This window comes from Lathamus discolor, chromosome 3 (genome assembly GCF_037157495.1).
Source record: "Lathamus discolor isolate bLatDis1 chromosome 3, bLatDis1.hap1, whole genome shotgun sequence".
NCBI lineage: Eukaryota > Metazoa > Chordata > Aves > Psittaciformes > Psittacidae > Lathamus > Lathamus discolor.
This window is the reverse complement of record NC_088886.1, coordinates 23,323,131-23,345,590: the sequence shown is the minus strand read 5'-3', so window position 1 is coordinate 23,345,590 and position 22,460 is coordinate 23,323,131. Positions and strand designations below refer to the sequence as shown.

At 37.8% G+C, this 22,460-nt stretch overlaps 1 protein-coding gene across 5 annotated transcripts in view; it reads left to right on the top strand.

The window, feature by feature from the left end:
- Positions 1-22,460, top strand: part of RALGPS2 (Ral GEF with PH domain and SH3 binding motif 2) — a 119,586-nt gene that overhangs the window by 16,908 nt on the left and 80,218 nt on the right. For all 5 annotated transcript variants that reach the window (XM_065674101.1, XM_065674100.1, XM_065674099.1 and 2 more), the window contains exons 2-3: positions 8,930-9,061; positions 12,903-13,010. In XM_065674101.1, coding sequence (XP_065530173.1) covers positions 9,005-9,061; positions 12,903-13,010 — 165 coding nt within the window. In that variant the 5' untranslated portion in view covers positions 8,930-9,004. The remainder of the gene's footprint in view (positions 1-8,929; positions 9,062-12,902; positions 13,011-22,460) is intronic.

Below are 22,460 nucleotides of genomic sequence, written 5' to 3'. Positions count from 1 at the left end.
GTGCTAAAATAAGTTGGTTCCCTGATGCTTACTGTTTTGGTATATGGGAGGAAAAACAAGCCATGGATCATAACTTGAGATGTTCAATGTGTTCTGACAGCAGTTTTAAAATAATAGCCAGAACCAGAGGAATAAATAATTCTTATGTGCAGTGTCCTTTCTAAAGAACTATAAAATGGAACAAAGGCTTGTAGGTGATCTCTGAAGAAAGTAGCTCTGGGAACCTGATAATTTGTGAGCAGTTTGTGAGCAGAAACTTAATCAGTTCCTGTGCAGTTCAGTTGTTTTCCTTGTGAACCTAAGGTTTTAACACTCAAGCTCTGCTGAAGAGATCTTTTGTTAGAAAAATGCAAACCTCTTACAAACTCAGGCTAAACTTAAATAGCATTTACACATGTTCACATTTTTGGCTTACTCCATTTGTTGCCTGTAATGTTTCTTTCCTTCTGCTTAATTGATGTCTGTATTGTGTGAGGGCCAGGATATTCTACTGCTTGCAGCTGTGTAGCAGTGCTAGTGCTAAAATTTGTTGCTTTGTGCTACAGTATCCACCACTTAATTCTTGGCTGTGAGTCAGCTGACAGTAGACCTGGCTTTCAAATGGTGGAAGTCAGAACAGTAAGGGTCTCCTTGCTATTTGTGTGTAACTAAAAGTCTTCCATATTGAGTGGAACTTCATTGTTGCTGTAAGTGGATTAGCAAACTTGGCTAATAGTTTGATTTTTGTAACAGGATTTCATTAATTTTTGTAATAGTATTTGTTTGATTTTTGCAATAGGATTTGGCAAACAAATAGCTTGTGCCCTGGAGAAGGATATTCTCTTGGATTTTTGAAGTTTTTTATTCATCTGAGGAGGTGGAAGCTATGGGTTATATCAGTTCTTGAGATTAAAAAAGGAGAGCCCTAAGTACTGGAGCGTGATGTGCCAAGAAGGACTTTTAACAGCTGGACACTTAACATTAAGGCTCCACCTAATTTATATCTTATTTCTCTCCCCCTTTGGTCGTGCCTCCATGTCACACACACTCACACACACACACCCCTGCCACAAACCCCCCTCCCCAAAGTCAGAGAATGAGGTGCATAAAAGAAGCAATAATACGATTTTGTTGTTTGCATTGTGAGCACACATGATAGTGAAAGTGCTCTGTGGGTAGTATCTTAAAGAATAATAATTTCACTTAATTGCATGTCCAGGTAAAGCATCTTCTAGGGTAAGAGAAGAGCATCAAAGTTAAGGACCATAACTAAATGAAGCTTGCTTTTTCTTTTTTTTTTTTTTTTTTCCCTAACTTCATTGTCAAACTTAATAAAGCTTTTTTTTTTTTTTATTTTTTTAATTCTATTTGTTATCCTGCAGATTCTAATTTCAGCTGTCTTGGAGCTTAAACAGCTGATACTGCTTGTGACTGTTGTGCAACAGATGTTTAGGGAAAGAGTGGCTGTGTGACATAACTGAGTGGTTGAGTTGGATGGGCATGGAAGTGCTTTGACTTTGCAGCAGGACTAATCAAAGCAATGAAGAAAAGAGTTTTGTGGTTACTGGATTACTTATGCTGCTGATGCAGATGCCATATGACACTATTTCCTTCAAGGAGTCTAGTATCAGCTTCAGCTATAGTTTTTGCTTTTAGTACTGTTTTCTGGAAATTGTTCAAGAATCCAATTGCTATATTTTGATTTGAGCTAAAATTTACATTTTATTCATACTCCTGGTATGTCCTTCCAATACTTAAATATGATTTCCATTTCTCGCAATGGAGTCTTCAGAGAACCTGGAAGCATATATGGCCTTCAGAAAATCTGAAGCCAGGTGTCCAGAACTGCATTGAGTACCGCATCAGTGTCTCGAGATGTTTTAGAGGTAGTATTTGGATGTAACTGATGCAGGCATCTTGATCTCATGTGGCTACTTCATGCTTACAGCATTGGTGCCAAGTCATTTCCAACTGATGTGCTGAAATTCATGGAAGTTTTACAGGGGTCAACCCAAATGATCCTTTCTTGGTTGACTTCAATTTTTCATTCTTCTGTCCATCAGATAACATAATTTGTCCTGTAGTATGTTGCTTTCTTGTATTTCCAAAGGTTTTATCATTCTAATATTTATACTGGTATTGCATACTTAATAACTGCTAATAATCTCTTTGTAAGCTAATATTATGCTCCTGTTTCTCAGTTACCGTCATGTCTGTGCCCCATGCATATTGTCTTCTAGTGTCTCTGCCTTCACTAGTAGCAGCTGATGCTTTGACAAGATTCATGTGGCTGACTGGAGATTTCGTAGCATGTGAAATTTTAGGTCTGGGATTTGATTCTCTTCAATGATAAATTTCTTGCAGGAGGATGAGGTTATATTAAGTTGCATGAGTTCCTTGAGCTTTGGTTTCATCTCTATTGTGGAAGTTTATTTTCTTACCAGTTTTGCTATCTTTATATTACCTCTTAATATTGTCATGCCTACTGAAAACTGAATTAAAGCGTGTGTTTAGGTGGCTTTCATTTTTCTTTTGTAATGCTGTATACATACTACCTTTATTCATACAACATAACTTATATTTTTATGTTTTACGTTTAACAAGGAGCTTAGTTTTTTGTTTCGGTGGGTTGAGTGTAAACCTGAAGAATATAGTTTGGAAGGTACAATTTGGTTTTGACTTGACAAAATCTTCTTTCATAGTTGAATGAACATTCTTTGTCTGGTCACCTATTCCTTGCTGACTTTATGTTTAATTGTAAGCTTTCCTGTGTGTTGTTTTCTGTTTTGGTATGGGGTGGGTTTTTTTGTGGGGTTTTTTTTTGGGGGGGGGGTGGGTTAACAAGTTTGGGGCTTTTTTAGGTTTTCTCTTTTGTTTTAGTAGTTCTCTGCCTCTTAGACAATGAGCTTTTTTCCGTCTTTAGATATATTTCTAGCTTTACCTATCTGTACATAGCTCCTATAGACTTTGAGGGATTGCAGTGGGAAGTAACGAAGAACAGTGGCTTCTGTGGTGAGGAGGAGGCTGTGCATTTCTCTTCCGTCAGGAGCATTGTGTGGTGGTCTGCTCAGACTATCTTGGATTTTTTTTGCCACTGCGGTACCTGTAATGACTCTTCTTATCACAGTGCAGCCTTCTGCTGATGCCTGAATCTTGCCTGTTGCAGAACAGACAGGACCAGCCTGGCAAATGAGTTGTATTTCTTTGGCTTTGGCTAGTATGTGCCTTAGCTAACACTGTTATGTACACAAGTCTTCTAGGCATACTGAGGTGCTTGCGCGTGTACCAAGCTGCAGGGAAGAACTGTGAGTGTGATCAGCCCTTGCCCTCATGGCGGGTGGTATAAATGCTGGTACACGGTGCTGGGTGTAGTACCTGTATGCCTCTGGGGGACCTTTGGTGGTAATTCAGACAGTGCCAAGCAATGCTGGAAAAAATACATTTCCAATTAAGAATCAAAGAGCTTGAATCCAGAATGAGAATTCAGTCAGTGGCTCCAAGATTTCATTGAAGCATCTTGAGGTCCTGGTATGGAATAGTTAAACCTAGCTAGGCCGTATTACGCATGGGGGAGTGAGGGTTCCATGTTTAGAAAGAAATAGCTTTTTCTGTACTGTTTGTCGAAATACCAGTGAGAGTCCTCAAAAGATCAGGAGCTCAGGTTGATTGTCTTTAGAACCAATTTTTTGGTTCCTACTGTTCTTTGGACCCCAGAGTCTTTGGTTGTAACTCTGCAAAGGGATCTGTGATCAAAACAAATGACATTTAGTACTGACATTATCAATAAGAACGAAAAGGATATTGGTCATCATGACTCAAGCTATTCATAAAATGGCACTGTGGCCATGTTTCCTCAAAGCTTTCTTACTGTTCCAGACAGGCAGTTTTTAATGTAATTTTAGAGTAATCTTTTAAATGCCACTTGTACAGTATATTTTTGGGATAGTGCTTGACCCAAGCTGCGACAAGAATATCCCTGGATTCTGCTATAGAAGGGAGTCAGGCTTAGGTGTGCTGTTAGGCACCTGTAAGAGTCCAGTACACTGTGACCAGAGTGTAATGTTTAATATTAAATGTATTATTTGAAGATAGTTGATGTTACAGAGGATTTCTAATTCAGCAGGGTGTTACAAAAGATACTAAATCACAATATAAATGCAGGTTAAACTAAGCAAAATCAATTGCAATATAAAGTTCACAATGCCAAAATCTGATCCCCATTACTGGTCTCTAGAACGTGCTCACTGTCACAATGTTGGGCAACCCCAGTCACCAGGAAGGAATACATGTATTGAAGCTAGCTTAAGCCTGTTGCTCTCTTTGACATTCGTTTATTAATTACTTGGGTTTTGCACTCAGTTGGGCTGAACCACTTTTTCACTCCCCCCCCATGTGGTCTAACTAACTCGGGGAGACATTCAGGTTTTTTAATGAACTTGGGGAGAAACGTTTACGCCACTAGTTGATTCACTCAACTGATACGGTCAGTTGATCGACTCAACTGACATAGCTGTTTGTCTAAAACAAAGGCCACCCTCTTGCCCTCTTTGTGCTGAGATAAGGTCAGCTTCTTTGCAACAGCTGTGCTCAGTCACACCCTGCATTGTTCTCTGAGCATCAGCAATGTGACCATGAAGTTCATCTTCACAGATGCTTCCATTTTGGGGTTTGTAGGTCAGTCACTACAATGGGATGATCATCAAGTCATCAAAAACTTGGATGAATTTGCAGGAAAAACTTGAAGATAGCCAACCCTGCTTGGTTGTGCTGGTTTGGCTGGGGTAAAGTTAATTTTCTTCATAATAGTATGGGGCAATGTTTTTGGTTTTGTGCTAGAGACTGTTGATAACACAGCAATGTTTTAGTTACTGTTGAGCAATGCTTACACAGGGTCAAGGCCTTTTCTGTTTCTCACACAGCCCTGCCAGCGAGGTAGCTGGGGGTGCACAAGTTGTTGGGAGGGAACACAGCCAGGATAGCTGACCCCAGCTGATCAAAGGGATATCCCATACTGTACGATGTCATGTTCAGTGTGTAAAGCTGGGAGAGGAAGGGAGGGACATTTGGAGTGATGGGATTTATCTTCCCAAGGAACCTTTTCATGTGATATAGCCCTGCTGTCCTGGGGATGGCTGAAGACTTGCCTGATGAAGGGAAGTAGTGGATGAATTCCTTATTTTGCTTTGTTTGCACACGTGGCTTTTGCTTTACATACTAAATCGTCTTTATTTCACCCCATGAATTTTTTCACTTTTAGCCTTCTCTTTCCCCATCCAGGGGGAGTAAGTGAGCAGCTGTGTGGTGCTCAGTTGCTGGCTGGGGTTGAACCACAATGTTAGTCCAGACATTTTAATTCACAGAATCACAGAATCACAGAATCCCAAGGGTTGGAAGGGACCTAAAAAGATCATCTAGTCCAACCCCCCTGCAAGAGCAGGGTAACCTACAGTACATCACACAGGAACTTGTCCAGGCGGGCCTTGAATATCTCCAGTGTAGGAGACTCCACAACCCCCCTGGGCAACCTGTTCCAGTGCTCTGTCACTCTTACAGTAAAGAAGTTCTTCCTGATGTTAACGTGGAACTTCCTATGCTCTAGTTTACACCCATTGCCCCTTGTCCTATCACTGGATAATTCTTTGGGTATAATAAATCTTTTTCAGTATTTTTAGTTATTTTTTTTTTTACTGTACAGCACTCATGGCATGGAGAGGTAGGAAGATACCACATAGCGTGTCTAGGCTTCAGGTTGGCATAAATGCATGCGTAAGTATTTTATGTGTCGTATAAAGCACTTTCAATTCCACTTGAATGCATTTCTGAGCACAAAGGCATTTATTAAATTGAAGAGGAGAAACAGACTGGAAGTTAAAATTACCCCATGTAATTCAGTTTTTGTAATTGGATATACAGGGTATGCAGTAAAAACTGTGACTCACTGCTGTAGTTCAGCAACATTCATTTCATATATTCAGATACGTTGCTCTGAACAGCTCTGCTGTTGATCACTCTCTGATATTGCTGTTTACTGCTTATTTTGGTGTTGAGCAGAATGGTAGTATAGCAAGCAAATTTTTTATTTATTCCAGTGTTAGGTGTTTGGTTTTTTTCCCACTATTTGTTTTAAATGATACAATGGCCAAAATTGTTGCTGTGACTTTTCATTGTTATGGGAGTTGTGATATTCTCATGTCTAGTGTGGCATTGAAAAGTACATTTTAAATGCTGCAAATTCTGGAACTTTTAAGTTGATAAATGCTGGCTTATAGCAGTTCAGTATTAATTCTGCCCCTTACTGTATCTCCATGAAGTGGGAAAAAGTATAAATGTATTCAGACATACTGTTGTAATGTACCAGTGGGTGCCAAATTAAGATTGCATAGACAGCTTTTTTATGATACAACCTGACTGGCAGATATTCTGTTTTGTAATCTCAGTTTCCTTTGCATGTAGGCTTTTCCAAGTGACTTTCTTTCATTTTTAAAACATGTAAAAAAAAATTTTTTTTAGAAGTCCCTATTTTATATGCCTCATAGGAGTCTCTTCTCTGCATGTTGACCAGTTTCAGCCGTGCTTGACTAAGGGACAGAGATCACAGTCAGTAACTGGGTAGAAAAGGAAAAGCTGAATCAGTGCCTGCCACCACTGTATCTCCAGGAACCGTTCTTTGAGATGGAAAGTCTATCACACAGTTGCTAGGCTTACTGATCCCATTTAGCCTGCTGTTGGGTGATGGAGCACATGCTGTGTTCAGACAGCACACTGTCTGTCTGTCACTCAGAATGGGTGGGCAGGTGCAAACAAAGCTTGTAATAGCTTAGGAAACAGATAGTAAACTGGAGCTGTTGTGTTAAGGGACAAAGGGGGTATGGCTTGAGGTCGCATATTAGGAAATGGCTTCTGTGATGTGCATAACTTCTTTTAAATAGCAGCATCTAAATCCCTCAGCAAAAACCCCTCCAAACTTCAGTTTTCACCTTTCCTTGGTCAGAAACATTTCTTCCTCAATTATCTTGCTTCCTACACCCCATTAGTATGGGGAGGGGGAATGATTGAAGTAAATGACACAAGCATGAAATATATAATCTTAAACTAAAGATTGGCCTAGTATGGTACAATTATGAGCAAGATAGTATGATGAAATTATGCAAAGTGTCTAATTTCCTTATGATTCCAGTGGTTAAATACAGATTTTTAAAGGGTAGCTTTTTTTCAGCAAAGATGGCGATTAAAATGGGACAAGTGTACTACTTGGAACATGTGGAGGGCCTGAAAATGGTTTTGGAGGTGTGATTCCTCTTGTCCTCTACTAAGAACATTAATTCTCGTAAGAATAAATGAGAATTGTGGCTCATCAATTAGTTTCACTTCCTTGCTTTTCAGTTCAGTAAATGAAAAGGCTATAGGAAAGGGGATTTGGTGAACTGAGCATTTGAAGGTATTCCACATCAGACAATCTGAAGGGTAATTGAGATAGAAAAGGACATGATAGCAGCGACACTCAAGCCAAAGATGAGTTAATTTTTTCCCTTTGTATGGCCTGTTAGTATGATACCAGCTAAAATGTAAGTGCAGTTAAGTGTATTTTTAGTGGTGGAAACACAATCTTAATTCTAGCCAGTGGGCTAGGAGTATAACGTTAAAGGGAAACATAGCATCTTTTGTCCTGTGAATGAGACGGTTACATCATTTTTTTTTTTTTTTTAAGAAAAACAAAACCAAAAAGGGTAGAATGTGGGATGGGTGTTCTGAACTGCAGAAGTACAGCTCAGCATAGTTCAGATGAGGACTCTTATTACCCCAAAATATCTAGAACCTGTAGTGTTTGAACTTTGCAATGTGGCTTGCTTTCAGTTGCTCTCCTTTCTGTATTGCATTCCTGTGATGACACTTTAAAGTTGCTGCTTCTTTTGAGGCTATTTTCAGTTTTGCAGTTTCTCACCTTCCAGGCTTGTTTATCTGACATACCTGTTTTAGATCACTTGGAGATAGAGCTTTTTGGAATACTCTTTAAGTGTGAGTTGCTGTAATACTGTTTTGTCATGTGATATTTGTTACCTGTTACTTACTTTCTCCATTTATTTGTGACTGTGTTAATAGTTCTGAGTTAAACTACAGACCTAAAGTGATTTTCTTAAATAATAACTTCAGAAACAGTTGCACTTGTTAGAAACATAGACCTGTGAAAACTGATTTATAATCGTTTTCACACTAGAGGGCACTAACATCTCATGAAATGTAAGCCCAAACCAATTTTTACTCTCCCGGTAACACGCAAGTATTGGGTAGTCTTCCTGGGTTTGTAGCGGATGCCAAAGTTTTCTATTTCTTTGTAGCCTTTTCCCTGTAGAAATGAAAAGCAATAGTATTCTTGCCAGGATACATTAAAAGTTAGTGTGTGGAGTTTTCCTTTGTATAGGGTTGGTTTGTTTGCTTTTACTAAACAATTTGAGTAATTTGTGAGGAAAAGTGTAAATTCCCCTTGTATCTTAAATTGCTTTTAATGAGGGAATTTCAACTTAAAGCTGGTGAATAGACATATAGGATTGGAAATTATTGGATAATTTCTTATGAAAGTTACAGGTTACAGCTGGAGTATACTTTTTAAAGTTTGGTAATCAAAGGAAAAGAATCGTATGCATTAACTCAAAGTTAGGCCTGCAACATCAGTTCACATATATTTACATACCAAAAGTAGTAGGAAAAAGAATATGAAAGTCATATGAAAGTCTGTACTTCCAGTAAATAACGGATAGCAGTGCAACCTGTAGTTGTTTATGTCATCTTAAAGCACGTAATTTCAGAATATACGTTTGAATGTAAAGCTTGGATCTCAAAGTGGTTTATTAATTTTGGAAGTACTTTTTTTTTTTTTACAGATTTTTACATACTGAATCTTGTTTAAAACACATGAATAAAATGGTTTCTGATTGTTTTTTGCTCTTTGTAGGAATGGTTACTCAATTGCCTTGGAGATGATCCTGATGCTGTAAATGTAGGGCTGAAGATTAATGGTGTGGGCAGGATGGACCTAATGAACGGACAGTCAAGCAGTGTTAATATTGCAGCTACCGCTTCAGAGGTAAGGATTACAAAAAAAAGTTACTGGATACCCAAGACCGTAAGTACTTAATTATTTTTTTTGTTTTAAAGCACCAAAATGTAGGTTTTTCTTTTAACAAATCTGGTGCGATAGACTCTTTGTTTTGTGTGTTGGTTTCATATGCCCCAGTTTAGATGCGAATAACTTACTTCTGACCTTTGTATACCAAAATAAAGCATGAGCTAGCATTTACAGCCTTGCCACAGCCAAAGCTGCCTTTTTTATGTTCTCTTCCATTACATCTAGACAAAGAAGCTTTCCTTTTCAAGTTTTAACGTTTTAAATCTAAAGTTTTAGATGCTCTTAGTGCAGTAAGCTGGCAAGGCCTGTGGGAAATGTTCCTTTCTTTGGCAGGTACTTGTGTGTGTCGGGGCAGTCTGATACAGTAGCACTGGAATAAGGATTTTGCCTGTCTCTTGGGCTACATTCAGACCTTGGTATGGGCTCCCGCCTGCCCGCTAAAGTTTCTGCTCTTTACAACGCAGAAGCGATGGAAACTGGCCTCCTATGCGGCTGCCTTATTTTGAAGTTACACAGTTTTCCATTTATCATCTACTTGTCCCAGCCCCTTGTTTTCCTTAACAAGTTAGTACCAGAATGGTTTGAATTCTTTTTTGCTAGGATCGTGTAAGAACATGTTGAGAGTTGTGACTGATTCCTGAATTCTTAGAAATATTTGAGGGTTTGCAAGACCTGGTTGGTTTTGTTTTGATCTCCAAAACTCTTGCAAATCTTCCTGTTAAAGATTTTTTATTGTTGGTTGGTTTTGGTGTGTGTCTGTGTTTTTTTAGTTTTGTTTTGTGGTGTTTTGGTTTTTTGTTGTTGTTTTGTGGTAGTTTTGTTTGTTTGTTTGTTTTCTTTCATGCTTAATAGTAGTGGGATGGAGGGAACAAAAAGTCTGCCTTTGATGTATACAGAGTGATCTTTCCAAATGCCTTGTTTGTCTGACTGCTTTAGTGTGATTGAATATAAGCTTTGGCTTATACTGTTGTGCAGTACTAAATTAAGCTTTCTGTTTGGGGGAGACGGTTACTTTATTGCTGATGCATATTATTTGAATTGCTGTTTGTCACAGTGTGAAATGTTTTTACCCTAGTGGATTTTAGTTTTGAGTTTTTGTAAGAGAAGGATTAAAAAAAAACAAAACCAAAATAAACCCCACCGTTTTGTTTAAAGGACAAAGTATTTAAGAAGGCTATTTAAGTCAGTAATGATTACAGCCAGGAAGTCCTGAAAACAGTTGCTTCCTTGAATGAGTTCTTGGACCTTACTGGAGATGTTTACTTAATTTATGTATTTATACATGTGTTTTGATAGCAGAACTGCATGTGTGCTACGCACTTGCATGTGCATAGGGAATATGGAAAGTACCACAAACAAGGCAAAAGGAAAACTGGAGTGTTGTGTTATCAAAAGAAATTATCTCCAGCACAATTTCACAATTATTGTCAAGATTTGAAGAAGAAAAATGTCATCAATCTTCAAGACCGTTGTGGGTTTTTTTATACTGATTCTTGTACTTAACATTGTGTTATGAATCATTGATTGACCATTTGTTGGCATGCAACTGAAATTTTCTTGGAGGAAAGCTCTCTTTCTCTTCAACAAGATAGCCTTGAGTGTTTACATGATGTCTGATAAAATTGAGTAAAATGTATTTTGGCCAAGTAACATGAATCTGCTTTCTGAAAGTGGAATTTTTTTCCCCATCTTGACTAACTGTGAGGAGGGAGAACTTGTAACTGAAATGTTTCTGTAAGTATGCTGGTTACTGAAAACACCTGTCTGGTGTGGAGGTTTTGGTGTTTTCAAAGTCAGTTTTTCTGAGAGATTCTACTATTAGAATGACCTAACTGAAACTGACCTAACTGCACATGATTACTAAATATAAGTGCTTTTAACAAATGTGCTTAAAAATGGACAGGAGTTTATTTCAGCTGGCTGAAGTGTCAAGGAGTTCAAATGTCCTTGTTTCTGTGAGTGTGAAGCCAAAGTCAAAATGTATGTGGTGTAGTCCTAAAATACTGTCTTGTTAGATTTTCAGAAGACATTACCACAGCAGAACTACTTACCAGCATCAGTGACCATGTGGTACCTTCCCTTCTGCCTTGGCATCAGCAGACATGGTGTAGGTGTTACTGAAAGTGCAGTGTAACAGTGCTGAAATTTGACTTCTGCCAGAAGTTATTTGGTGAAGTGGTCATTCATACACACATTGTGGATGTGACCCACAGCCATGGTCCGGAAAACTTCCAGTGTTAGCATAAACAAACTGTCAGAAAGTGCCTTCATTATGTGGGCTGAACTCTTAATGTTTTCAGCTTTCTAGGAGGCATGCCCCTGTGATGGTGGCTAGGATAGAGTACTTAAGGATGCATTAGTGACCAACTCAAGACTAGGCAGGTCTTGATATGTGCTGAGTGGTTTTTGCCACAGCTGAGCTGGAGCTCCCAGCAATGGTGAGGTTAAGTTCCGTGCATTGATACTAGTTTTCTTTCTCTTGAATCTCTCCAACCAATGTACTAGCAAAACTGTTGTGGAGCCGTGTTAGTGTTTACATCAAGGTTGTGCTATTGCTGAAGCATGCAGGTGCCATACATACAGTACTCCAGGCAAGCATACTGTTTGCTGAAGAAGTGTTAACTTTGATACAGGTATTGATTTTAGTAACTGTGGTCTTTCATGATGGTTTTGTCCACATGTCATCTTAATTCTTATTTTGTGGTTGAGAGATTGCTTTATACCAGGTTTCTGAAAGTGAGAAGAAACTAAGAAGCAAGAAACATACATGCATAGCCTTTCTGAGGAGAGTGTGGGGCAGCAAAGTGATTGCATGTCATATACTTATTTCTGAAATAAGTATACCTGAGGTTCAGTTGTGAAGCGTACATCTAGATGTGACATCTCAATTTCCATGCCTTTCTTTCCTGTAATGACCAAGCAGAATCTAGGTTTATATCTGTACACTAGAGGAAGTGATTACTTGTATGAAAATAATACATGAAACATATGAAGTGTGTTAATTTCATACAAAGGGTTAATATTTTTTATAGAATCAAATCATAGAATAGCTAGAGTTGGAAAGGACCTCAAGATCATCTAGTTCCAACACCCCTGCTGTGGGCAGAGACACCACACACTAAACCATGTCACTCAAGACTCCATCCAGCCTGGCCTTGAACACTGCCAGGGATGGGGCATTTACCACTTCACCACCCTCACAGTAAAGAACTTCTTCATTATATCTAACCTAAACTTTTTGAACCATATTTGTGTTCTGCAGGGAAGCAAAATCTTTATATTGTAGATGAAGAGTCATAGAACAATATTCTAGGATGTGGTATTTTTTGCAAATGTTAATTACTAGCATTAAAAAAACCCAAACAACTTCAAAGTTGAAATAGTTTATACTAAGTGCCTTCAACAGGAACACACATGTAATTTTTAAGTTTTAATGCTTCTAAGAGGATCAGAAAGATTTGGACGGGCTTGGTCTTTTTCCTCACCATAGTGGTATTTTTTCTGTTTGCAATTCAGTGTGACTGTATTATTACTGCTATTAACTTTCCTGTTAGCGAAACTGTAATTTATATATGCATTGAAAAATAACTGTTTTGTTTTGAGGAACGCCTTTGAAATGCATTGAAGTTTGGTTGAGAGTCTCTGATTTAGCAGTCTTGGTCAGCAGAAAGTGTATCCTGTGACTGACTTTTAGTAGAAAAATTCTGTGAACAGTTATGTTTAAGCAGAAATTTTGCTTTTGGGTATGTAAAAAAGAAGAGAAGCAAAATATCATCAGTGGTTTTATTTGTTTCTGCAGAAGAGTAGCAGCTCAGAATCCTTGAGTGACAAAGGATCAGCTGAGCTGAAGAAGAGCTTTGATGCAGTCGTATTTGATGTTCTAAAGGTTACACCAGAAGAATATGCGGTAAGCAATTAAAGTAATTTTTGTTACCTTGTGTGTGAATCTTCTTGGCAGCTTTTCCTCTGATTCTCCGTTTTTGTTTTTTGCCTGACTTCTGTTGTCCATGGGTTTCAAAATTGGATCATGCACTATAGTTCTTCATTGTCTATATTCTGTTTAATGTTAAATGATCTTTTTTGGTCTATGATGTCTGTGGGGTTTTTTTTGGGTTTTTTTGGGTTTTTGTTTGTTTTTTCCTACCCCATGATCTTACCTGTAGTGTAGACCAAAGATTCTTAAATCTGTATGATGCAGCTTAATTCTGACGTGAGTATTTCAATTGCAAGAATATACTTGACCTGTACTTTTTTTTTCTTGAGGTGTCTTATTTTTCAATTCTGGCAATTCTTATATCTAGGGAGTGTTTTCTTCTTTTGGGTGCACAGGTGCAGGATAATGAGTTGGGTATCCTGCAGGACCAAGAGCAATGAGAATAATGTTTACTGAAATGTGTGACTTCTTTGTTTCTAATTTTAATCCTACTTGTAGACGTTAAGATGACACATGGTTCCTCTAAATGATTCAAATATGTTACTTAGAAAGACTGCTAACAAACTATTGCTCCTACTACATTTAAAATTCAAGTGAAGAGATTCCTGATGACTTGTCCTGGGGAGATTATCAATATGTGGTAGTATGTATCACAAAATAGTCTCATTATATTTGTTCTATTTTTTAATTGTTAATAACTGTTACGGTTAATTATTAAGGGCTAAATTGATTTTAATGAGTATACTGAAAATTTAAAGCATCTGGATTATGAAATGGTACTTACACATTAGATTCTTCTTAATATGATTTATTCCTGACTGAGGTTCAAGTTGTGGTTCAGCCCTCTTCCTTGCTCTGTTGTCAGGAACAGCTAGGTAATGAATCACCTACTTTTCACAAGATGGTTTTGGTGCTGGCTATCAATTCAGTTTATCTTAAGAGTTCTCTACATAAAGGAAATCTAAGTACTTTGGGAATTTGGGGCTAGGGGCATGAATTTAAGTGGAATTATGCATTCAGGCCAGAATAAGTTCTTTTGAATGGCTCTGCTGTGTAGCCAGTGGTGGATGCTGTTGAGCAGCCGAGTAGATCACCTAGTCTCTGTGGAGTTGCTGTCACTCACTTGGACAGCAGAAAATGCAAATGTTTTGTCTTGTATCCCATTTCATAATTGCTTTGCTCTCCTGTCCTCTACTGTCTAATCCTTCATCTCTCAAGCAGGAACCTTTTACTTTCATGGGTGTTCTAAATGTTACCTGTTCAGTAAATCTTGGTTAGATAAAAATATTTCTTAAAATCCAGTGTTCCTACTGTTTTCATATTATGAAAACTGGGTAGAGTTCCACTCACAAACAGGAATCTTTTAATGAAGCATTTCCCATTACAATTACAAACCTTTGCTTTGTATTTTTTGTTTATACTATCCGGTATAATATTGCTGTTTCCTCAGTTCCCCAAATGAAAACATCTTTACTCTCAATCTTTTCCCTTTTAAACTATCTAGATCTTCATACCAGGTTTCAGTTACTGTAAATGGATCTGAAATGTCCTATAGATAGAATTCTGGACAATTGAGCAAAACTGCCATTAGTCAGTGTTAAGCCCTTTGGCAAGGTAATAATTAATTCAACTTCTTTATATGTTTCTGTACACAGCTATATGTCTTTGTTAATGTTTGTTTCCCCAAGCAAGTTTATCTGCTTTTTCAGTAAGGCTTGCTTGCTTTGTCTTTTTCTGATGTTTCTTACTGAATGTTGTAGAAATAAGGAAATTAGCCAAAAATTTAGGCACCTTGGAGGAAAAGTACCTTTCACCATTACCCTTATTTTCATTTTATTGGCCTTTTCCTTATTCTTCCTGGTTTTAGTCATGCTGTAACAGAGAAGTGCAAAATCTTCATCTGGATTTCAGTTTTGGTAGGAGACTACCAGAGTGATGCAGTATGGCCAAGCTCTTGAAGATACCAGCACTAATGATAATGCAAAACTGTTAGTAAGATTTATGTTATAATATATGCTACCAATTGCTTTTTCAAGCTACGAGGAAACTTCTAGCTTAATGATGGCTCTTCTAAAAGCAGATGCAGTGCAGACTGCTGACATCTGTGACTTAGTGAGGGCTGAATGAATGAATACTGTTTAAAAAAAAATATTTTCATTTAAAGTGATAATCTGAGGAAATAGTATGTGGGCTGTGTAAATATCTTTTACACAGTGAGAAAAGATAATGTGATAAAGCCAGTAAAATGGCGGTAGAAGCAAGGTGTTGCATCAGAGCTAGTTAGTTATCTAAGGGTTAGGAAATCTTGGCTTGAATGAAAAAATTCTAGTGCATAGGTAGCGTAAAAATGAGTTACTGGTAAAGTCAACATCAGCATTAGGAAGTCTCATCCCATACCTTCTATATGTTGCATTTTGATCAAAATGGGTCACACTGTACACGAGACAATTACCATAATGCTGGAGAAAGAAGAGCAAAAATCTGAAATATAATTAAGTTTGAGAGGTTCTGGAAATAAGATTCATGCTAATGGTTTCAGTACCGATATGAGAGAGACAGATGTCTTTTCAGTTCCCACTCTGTTAGAGATGTCATTGTTACTTGAAAACGTGATCTGTTTTAGTCAGTTAGTGGGTAAGAGACAAACTGGACTGTAAAAACTGTTGCTTGTAATCTTGTATTTTCAAGAAGCTGCTTCCCAAGCCAAAGAGAAGCCCAACTGTAAATATTTTTGATTTCCATATTCTTCCCTTTGGCAGTCATCTAACACTACCCTGAATGTACAGTCAGTGTGCTGTTTCATGTAGTGATCTTTTGTTCAGTCATTTAACTTTTTAGTAGAAGTACACCAGCCCTGCAAGGGGTCTAATTTGATCAGTGACAGAAATCATTATTGTCATGTATGTGTAATAGACCAGTTATACTGTTGTAACCAACCCGGTGGTTTAAGTTCTTCGTAAGGTTGAAGACCACTTTAGAAACGGGTGAGATCTTCAGGCGTAGCTGCTGCTGTTGCAAATTTATAGTGTGCATTATCCCCATGCAGCTTACAAAACCAGTTTCCAAGGGATGTTTCATGAATTTTGGGAAAAAAGAATCCCATTCAGTGAGTATTGAAGTAGGACACATTTGTTTTCTGCAGAGACAGCCTTCTAGCTGTAACTAATAAGGAGACTGTTCTAAATACCTGCTTTTATGCTGATCACTGCTCACTTCTTTATTAAACGGCTAAAAGCCACAAAACAAATTGGTGCCAGGTTTGCCCACTGGTGTCTGGCCCTGCTGATGGAGTCGTTGTGTGTGTACAGGGTGGACACAGCTGCAGTGAATGCTGTCCATTTTCGCTGAAGGGAGAAGTGTGGTTTTGAGTGTACAGGGCACAATTTGTGGGGGTGGGATATGTTAATGGTGCAGTGGCAGTAGAAAGCGGGACCTGGTGTGAGTGAAAGTAAAAAGGAAAATGCTTGGGGACATGAGCTCCAAATTAAGATGCTGGCGAACCTCAGGTTGAAGAAATATTTATTTTTTGCTTTACAGTAAATTCTTATTCCTTAGACTGCTACTGTTTAATTATTTGACTGTTTATTACTTTAGACTCACTTTTCCATTTTATACTTCAACTTAGCCACGGTGGTGTAAATATTTGAGGTAGAATTAAGGGAAGCGCAGCTGTATAAATCCATTGCTTTTTTTTCCACCTGGTTATCTAAGAAGGATTCATTATTCTTTACTCTAATTTCTGAAAAGGGCTATGAAGTAAGCTCATACTAAGATATATGTGTATTTCTCTCTTTTTAATTCCAGTTAAGCTGTGTCAGATGGATGTTGGAAGAAAGAATATTGCTTGTTTTGGAAATAATATATAAATAAAGTTCATTTTAAAAATGCGTGTAAGAAACAAGAAACAAAGGTGTTCTTACGACGGTTAAGTACCAAGTTATCTATATCTGAAGAAAGAGCATGAGGGTGTGTTTTGTAAAGGAAGCAGGTCCCAAGAGTTCTGAAACCACATTGTTTGTGTAATAGCAGTAGAGAGATACATTTTGAGGTGTATGGGCTTCAACAAATTCATTTTTTGCCCCTTCAAACAATAAAATAGCTTCAACTGGCCCAGGGATCCCTCGAAGAGAACTTTGTCTTATCCGTAACTCTGGCAGATTCAGAGTCCTTTCTGCGAGTTCCTGCACAGCTACTGGTGTGAGTTGTGCTACGCGGTTCCTGGCAGTAATGTTGGTTTTGGCCTTTCCTGAGGCTGGTTGTCAGTGGATTAGGGAGTTTGAGACAAGTTTGTCTGCTGTATCTGAGAGCAGTTTGAATAAAGTGAAGTACTCAGTCCTGGGAGCTTTTGATGAAAAGAACTTTTTCATGTATGTGTTCCTGTTAGCTTTATTTTACAGAAGAATATGAAAGAGTAAGTATGTTTCCAGTGAGAGCAAGAAGAAGCAACTTCATTACTGCATGTGGAGGAACTATTAATGATAAAAGTTTTGGAGTTGACTTTGAGAAAACAAGTAGAGTTTCAACACAGGAACTTTAATCCCCCAGCATTCGTTTTGGACAGCAGAATTACTCTCCTACTGATGCAGTGCTTAACAGAGGGTTAGCTATTTTTTTCAGTGAGGAAAAGTATTCTGGCAGCCTGGAGAGACAGTGCTAAGCCAAGTTGGAAGGCTTAAATATAATTCCTTCTAAAAATTCAGATTAAGGAACAATTTATGAAGTGCTGCTTGAACCAACATGGCTTCAAGGAAACTCGTATTATAGCAGTATTCTTCAGTAACCAAAATGTAGATATTTGATTTTATTTTTTTTTCTTTCTTCCCATCTCAGACAGAAACTTAGTTTTTTCTTTTCACACTGAGGGTCTCTGTCCAGGAGCTCCTTGGGAAGTGCACTGTCCTTACAGTAGGTACATGGCAGGAAAACTTGTAGTACCACAAATAGCCTGATAGAAAGTTTATGCTTGAGAAGGTCTAGGGACCAGAAAGGTGGATTTATAGCCCATGCCAAAAAGGGGTTGTGAATGCTCCTTCCCTGGCAGTGTTCATGGCCAGGTTGGATGGGGCTTGGAGCAGCCCGGTCTGGTGGGGGGGTGTCCCTGCGCATGGCAGGGGGTTGGAACTGGGTGATCTTGGAGTCCTTTACAACTCAAACCATTCTGTATAGTAGCATGGAGAGGAGCTCAGTGTGATGGTGTTAACTGCAACTAGAAGTTCTTAAGTTACAGGCTTTTACGAAAGGAGGGTAATCCATATGTTTTCACACAAAAGAGAAAGAGTCTGAGAGTATCTTAAAATTACATTTCATTGAGCTTCTCCATTTCCTTCAAAGAAGCAGCATACTGAAATGTCTTGGTTATCTGGATGTAAAATTTGTGGCCAGACACATTTCCCTGAGAGAGTGGTGAATCTCTTTATACGTATCTGAAGCTCTGTGGTAATAACTTTATTATTTTGAAATACTTAATTGTTAACAAGTCCAGCATCTCAGCACCTAGAAGAAGTAAAATATTTTTAAACTTGACTGTTGCAGACTGTCCCCAGGTGAAGTCTATTACATGCAGAAGTTCCCAGGGCTGTGTGGGGAAAAAGAGGGGAGAGAATTATCTTCCAGCTGCCATTCCCAGTGTGTTATCATTTGCTGTTGTTAAGATGGTTTTCTTTTGTCGGGTTCTTCAAGTGGTTGAGAATTGGGAAATGTATTAGCTGTACATTAAAAACATAGCTCTCCTAATCAAATCTTAGAATTGTTATCTAGGATCTAGGACAAGCATAAACACAAACTTCTGTTCAGGGCTTTCATTGCCTGAGCAATGAAGAAGTACTGTAGTGTAGAAATGAACTTGATAGACATACCACTTCATACCACTTCTGGAAAGGCAAGAAATGTCAAGTTCCGTGATCTTTATATAATCAGCATGTTTATTTAAACAGTAAGATGAAGTTCACAGTTTTGTATTGCACATGTAATTCTATATTTATTTATTTTTTAAATCTGTGCAGCTGACAACTCAAAAACTGGAGAGGTTGTGGTTGGCTTGTCTCATGTAACAAATAGATGTGAACACTTAGAATTTTTGGTTCGAATATTAAAACATTAAACCACATTTAGAACAGGGAGCTATCCAGGGATTTGTATTGGCTGGGTTAAGGAGCTGGAATGAGAAAAGTTAGTACATTGTATCTCTTTCATTGCAGAAACCAAACTAGTGCCTTTGTTTATTGGGGTTTAAGTTTCCCCTGGGTTGGTCAAGATAGACCAAATTCAAGCTAGAAGTTTTTTGTTTCTGTTAGAGTTGAGCATATCATAAGTATTATATTTTTTAAAATTTTGTCATTTCATGTCCTGCTGATTAGAATGCCAGCCTTTCAGTTTGCTTTATTTTTGACTTAGTAGAGAGCAAGCGTCTGTAACAGGGTAAAAAACTCAGTTAAGTGTTAGACTTCTAAATATGAATAAGCTAACGTTTAAAAACACCTGTTTTGTCAAAGGTATTTTTAAACTCTTACCTCAGGTATGCTGTCATATCTGTAAACTCAAATGGCTTCCTATCCATCAGCTTAGGCATTCAGCTAATAGTTGCTGGCCTCTTTTGAAGTTTGAACGATTCTTAAGAGCTTGAGGCTTTCAATGGAAACTGCTATTTCTCCAAGAAAGGAACCTCAATAATGGGTGTTTCAAATGGTAATGCAATACAATGTTACTGAAGATTTTGGTGACAGCTGCAAGCTGTATAAACTAAACAAGAAAAAAAAACAAATCAGTCTAATACCAGTGTAATAGTAGAAGAAAGAAGTTTCTCTGTTAAAACTCACTGAGTTATTTTTAAGTCTCAAACATGCTTTTTAATATTGTAATGTACTTAATAGCAATTAAAAGCTTTTTAGTAATGAACGTTAGTCTTAAGCTTTGGCCTTTTTTTGGTTTCTTTCAGTGTTAATATACCCATTTAATATCGTAATTTAAATGTATGCATTTATTTTAATGTGTGAATTTATAACAACAGTCTTTGTTTCATAATTATTGAGTACTGATACTGTCTTAAGGTAAATTTGTTCAGGAATCACTCATGAAGGAAGTAATTTATATAAGGCAGTTCAGGTTGATTATGCGTACAAATTCCAGAAGGCGGGGAGGAAAGACAGCAGTTACTTTTAAGCGTTCTTTCTTTTATATGAACAATAAATTGGTTTCCTGGTTCATTTTTTGTTGTACTATTGTTTTAGTCTTGTTCTAGAGAGGAGGATTTGCAGTTAAATGTTAATAACCATTGAAATGTCTGGCTCTGTTGTAAGCATGTTTTAATATACCCTATATACAAATTTTAACAAAGTGCCCATTCTGTTGGTTTTATCTTCCCCACCTTGCCCCAACCGATTTTGTAACTAATTTTCTTTACTGAGAAGCATGGCAGTACCTTCAATTAGCCATATAATTACCTAAAATAATACATTTCTGAGGAAGCTTGAGATACTTGAGCAGGCAAATGGGAGACTAGAGAATGAGTTTTAGAACTGGTTTCAGGACTGGGTTCTTCACCTTGAAAATCAGAAGGAAGAGTTAACTCTGGCTGCTCTATGGACAGGATTGGACTAGGTGAGAGAAATGAATCCATGCTTTCCTTCTGTCTCTTTGTCTCTTGATGTTCTCTGCATGTAGGAAAGTATAATTCCTTGGTGCTTGGGCCTGCACAGCTATAGGTATGTAGTTAGATAATATACAGAACTGGGACAGATTTGCTCTTTTCTAGTGAATGGGAAGTTTAGAAATAACACATGCTCCCAGGTATCAGGCAAGTTTGTCTTACACAGTGGTACAGACTTTCTGTGCAGTATTTAGGTAAGTGCTGCCCTCATAGGGAAGCCTTTTTCTTAGGTATTCTCAATTTATCATATAAATTTCTAAATATTGCTTAACAGTTTAATATATAAACTTGGGTCTCATGTTCTTTTAGGATGTGTTCTCTGAACACATCTTGACTATTAGCTTTGAGTCCGTTTTAACTCTAGAAATTAGTTAGCCAGATTTTCCCTGCTTCATTCCCCCTATTGGTCAGGTGTCTTTCCTTTGCCCATTTGCCTTGCCTATCTCTTTCCTCGAAAAAGCCTTATACGTAGATATATCAAATAAGAGGGCGTGCTGTTAAATTGCCAGGATGAAGCCATATTTGCATACTTAGGTGCAGTGTAACTGTCACTGTCCAGGGGTCCTAGTCCTTTCCCAGATAACTTGCTAGGAAAAGGTGAGAAATAGCACAAAAAATTACCAGCGTTGTCTGCACACATGTTCAGAGTCCTTCAAAAGCAGAGGCTTATTAACCACTGTTGGAATAGTTTATGTTGTCTGAGTACACTTTCACAAATTACCTACTTCTCTTGCCAGGAATGACTTGTTGCTGTCAGTACTTCTTGTGGCAAGGTAAAACAATCCCGTTTGAAAAAAGACTTTGTGTGACGATATCTGTTTCTGACTTTGACAGTCTGAAAAAATAATGCTGAAAGAGTCTTTAATTTTAGGAAAAAAAACCAATTCTTATTCGTTCAAGAATACGTCACTTTAAGCATCAAAAGAATAGAATGGTTCCAGGTAGCAAGATTGCTTTCAGTTTCAAAGGCATCTTTTGATTTTGCCTGAAGTTTATCATACATTTTCACTGTAGTTGCTGTGGGTGCAAGGGAAGAGAGAAGCTATGTTGAAGGCAAAGAATATTTTGGCCCACTATATTCTGAATTTCCATTCTTATTAATTGCTGCTGTTTAAAACAAACTTGGAGGGGGCATGTTTGATATGCTTGATTTCATTTAAACTTTTAAGATACAGTATAATTTGTGCTGTCAAGACATGGTACAGTTGATCCATTGTTAAACCTCATTTAAAAATTGTAGCTTGGGGGTTGATTTTTAAGATGGCATTTAAGTAGTTTATAGATATTAATGAGTGATAGGTACAAATCCTATGTCTAATACTACATGCGAGTGTTGGTTACAGGACCAAAAATGTTTGTTTATATAAAAGTTTGTACAGGACTTACTGCAACAAAGATGTTGAGACATGCTCATTTGTGCACCTCTGTTTTCTTGTTTGTAGTTGAGTATGTTGATTCAGTTAAATAGGTCTGATTCAATCTCACTATTGCCCAAGACTAGAAAAATCTAATGTCTTTATTGAAATTTTAAAATTATAGAAATTTCTTTTAGGTTGGAAAATACCTCTAAGTTTGAGTCTTACCATTAGCATGGTGGTGCCAATTCCACCACTAAACCGTGTCCTGAAGTGCCACATCTACATATTTTTTAAATGCTTTCAGGGATGTCTGCGTCAGTTCCCTGGGCAGCCTGTTCCAGTGCTTGAAAACCCTTTCAGTGAAGAATTTCTTTCCTGATACCCAGTCTAAGCTTCCCTTGGTGCAACTGTATTTCTGGG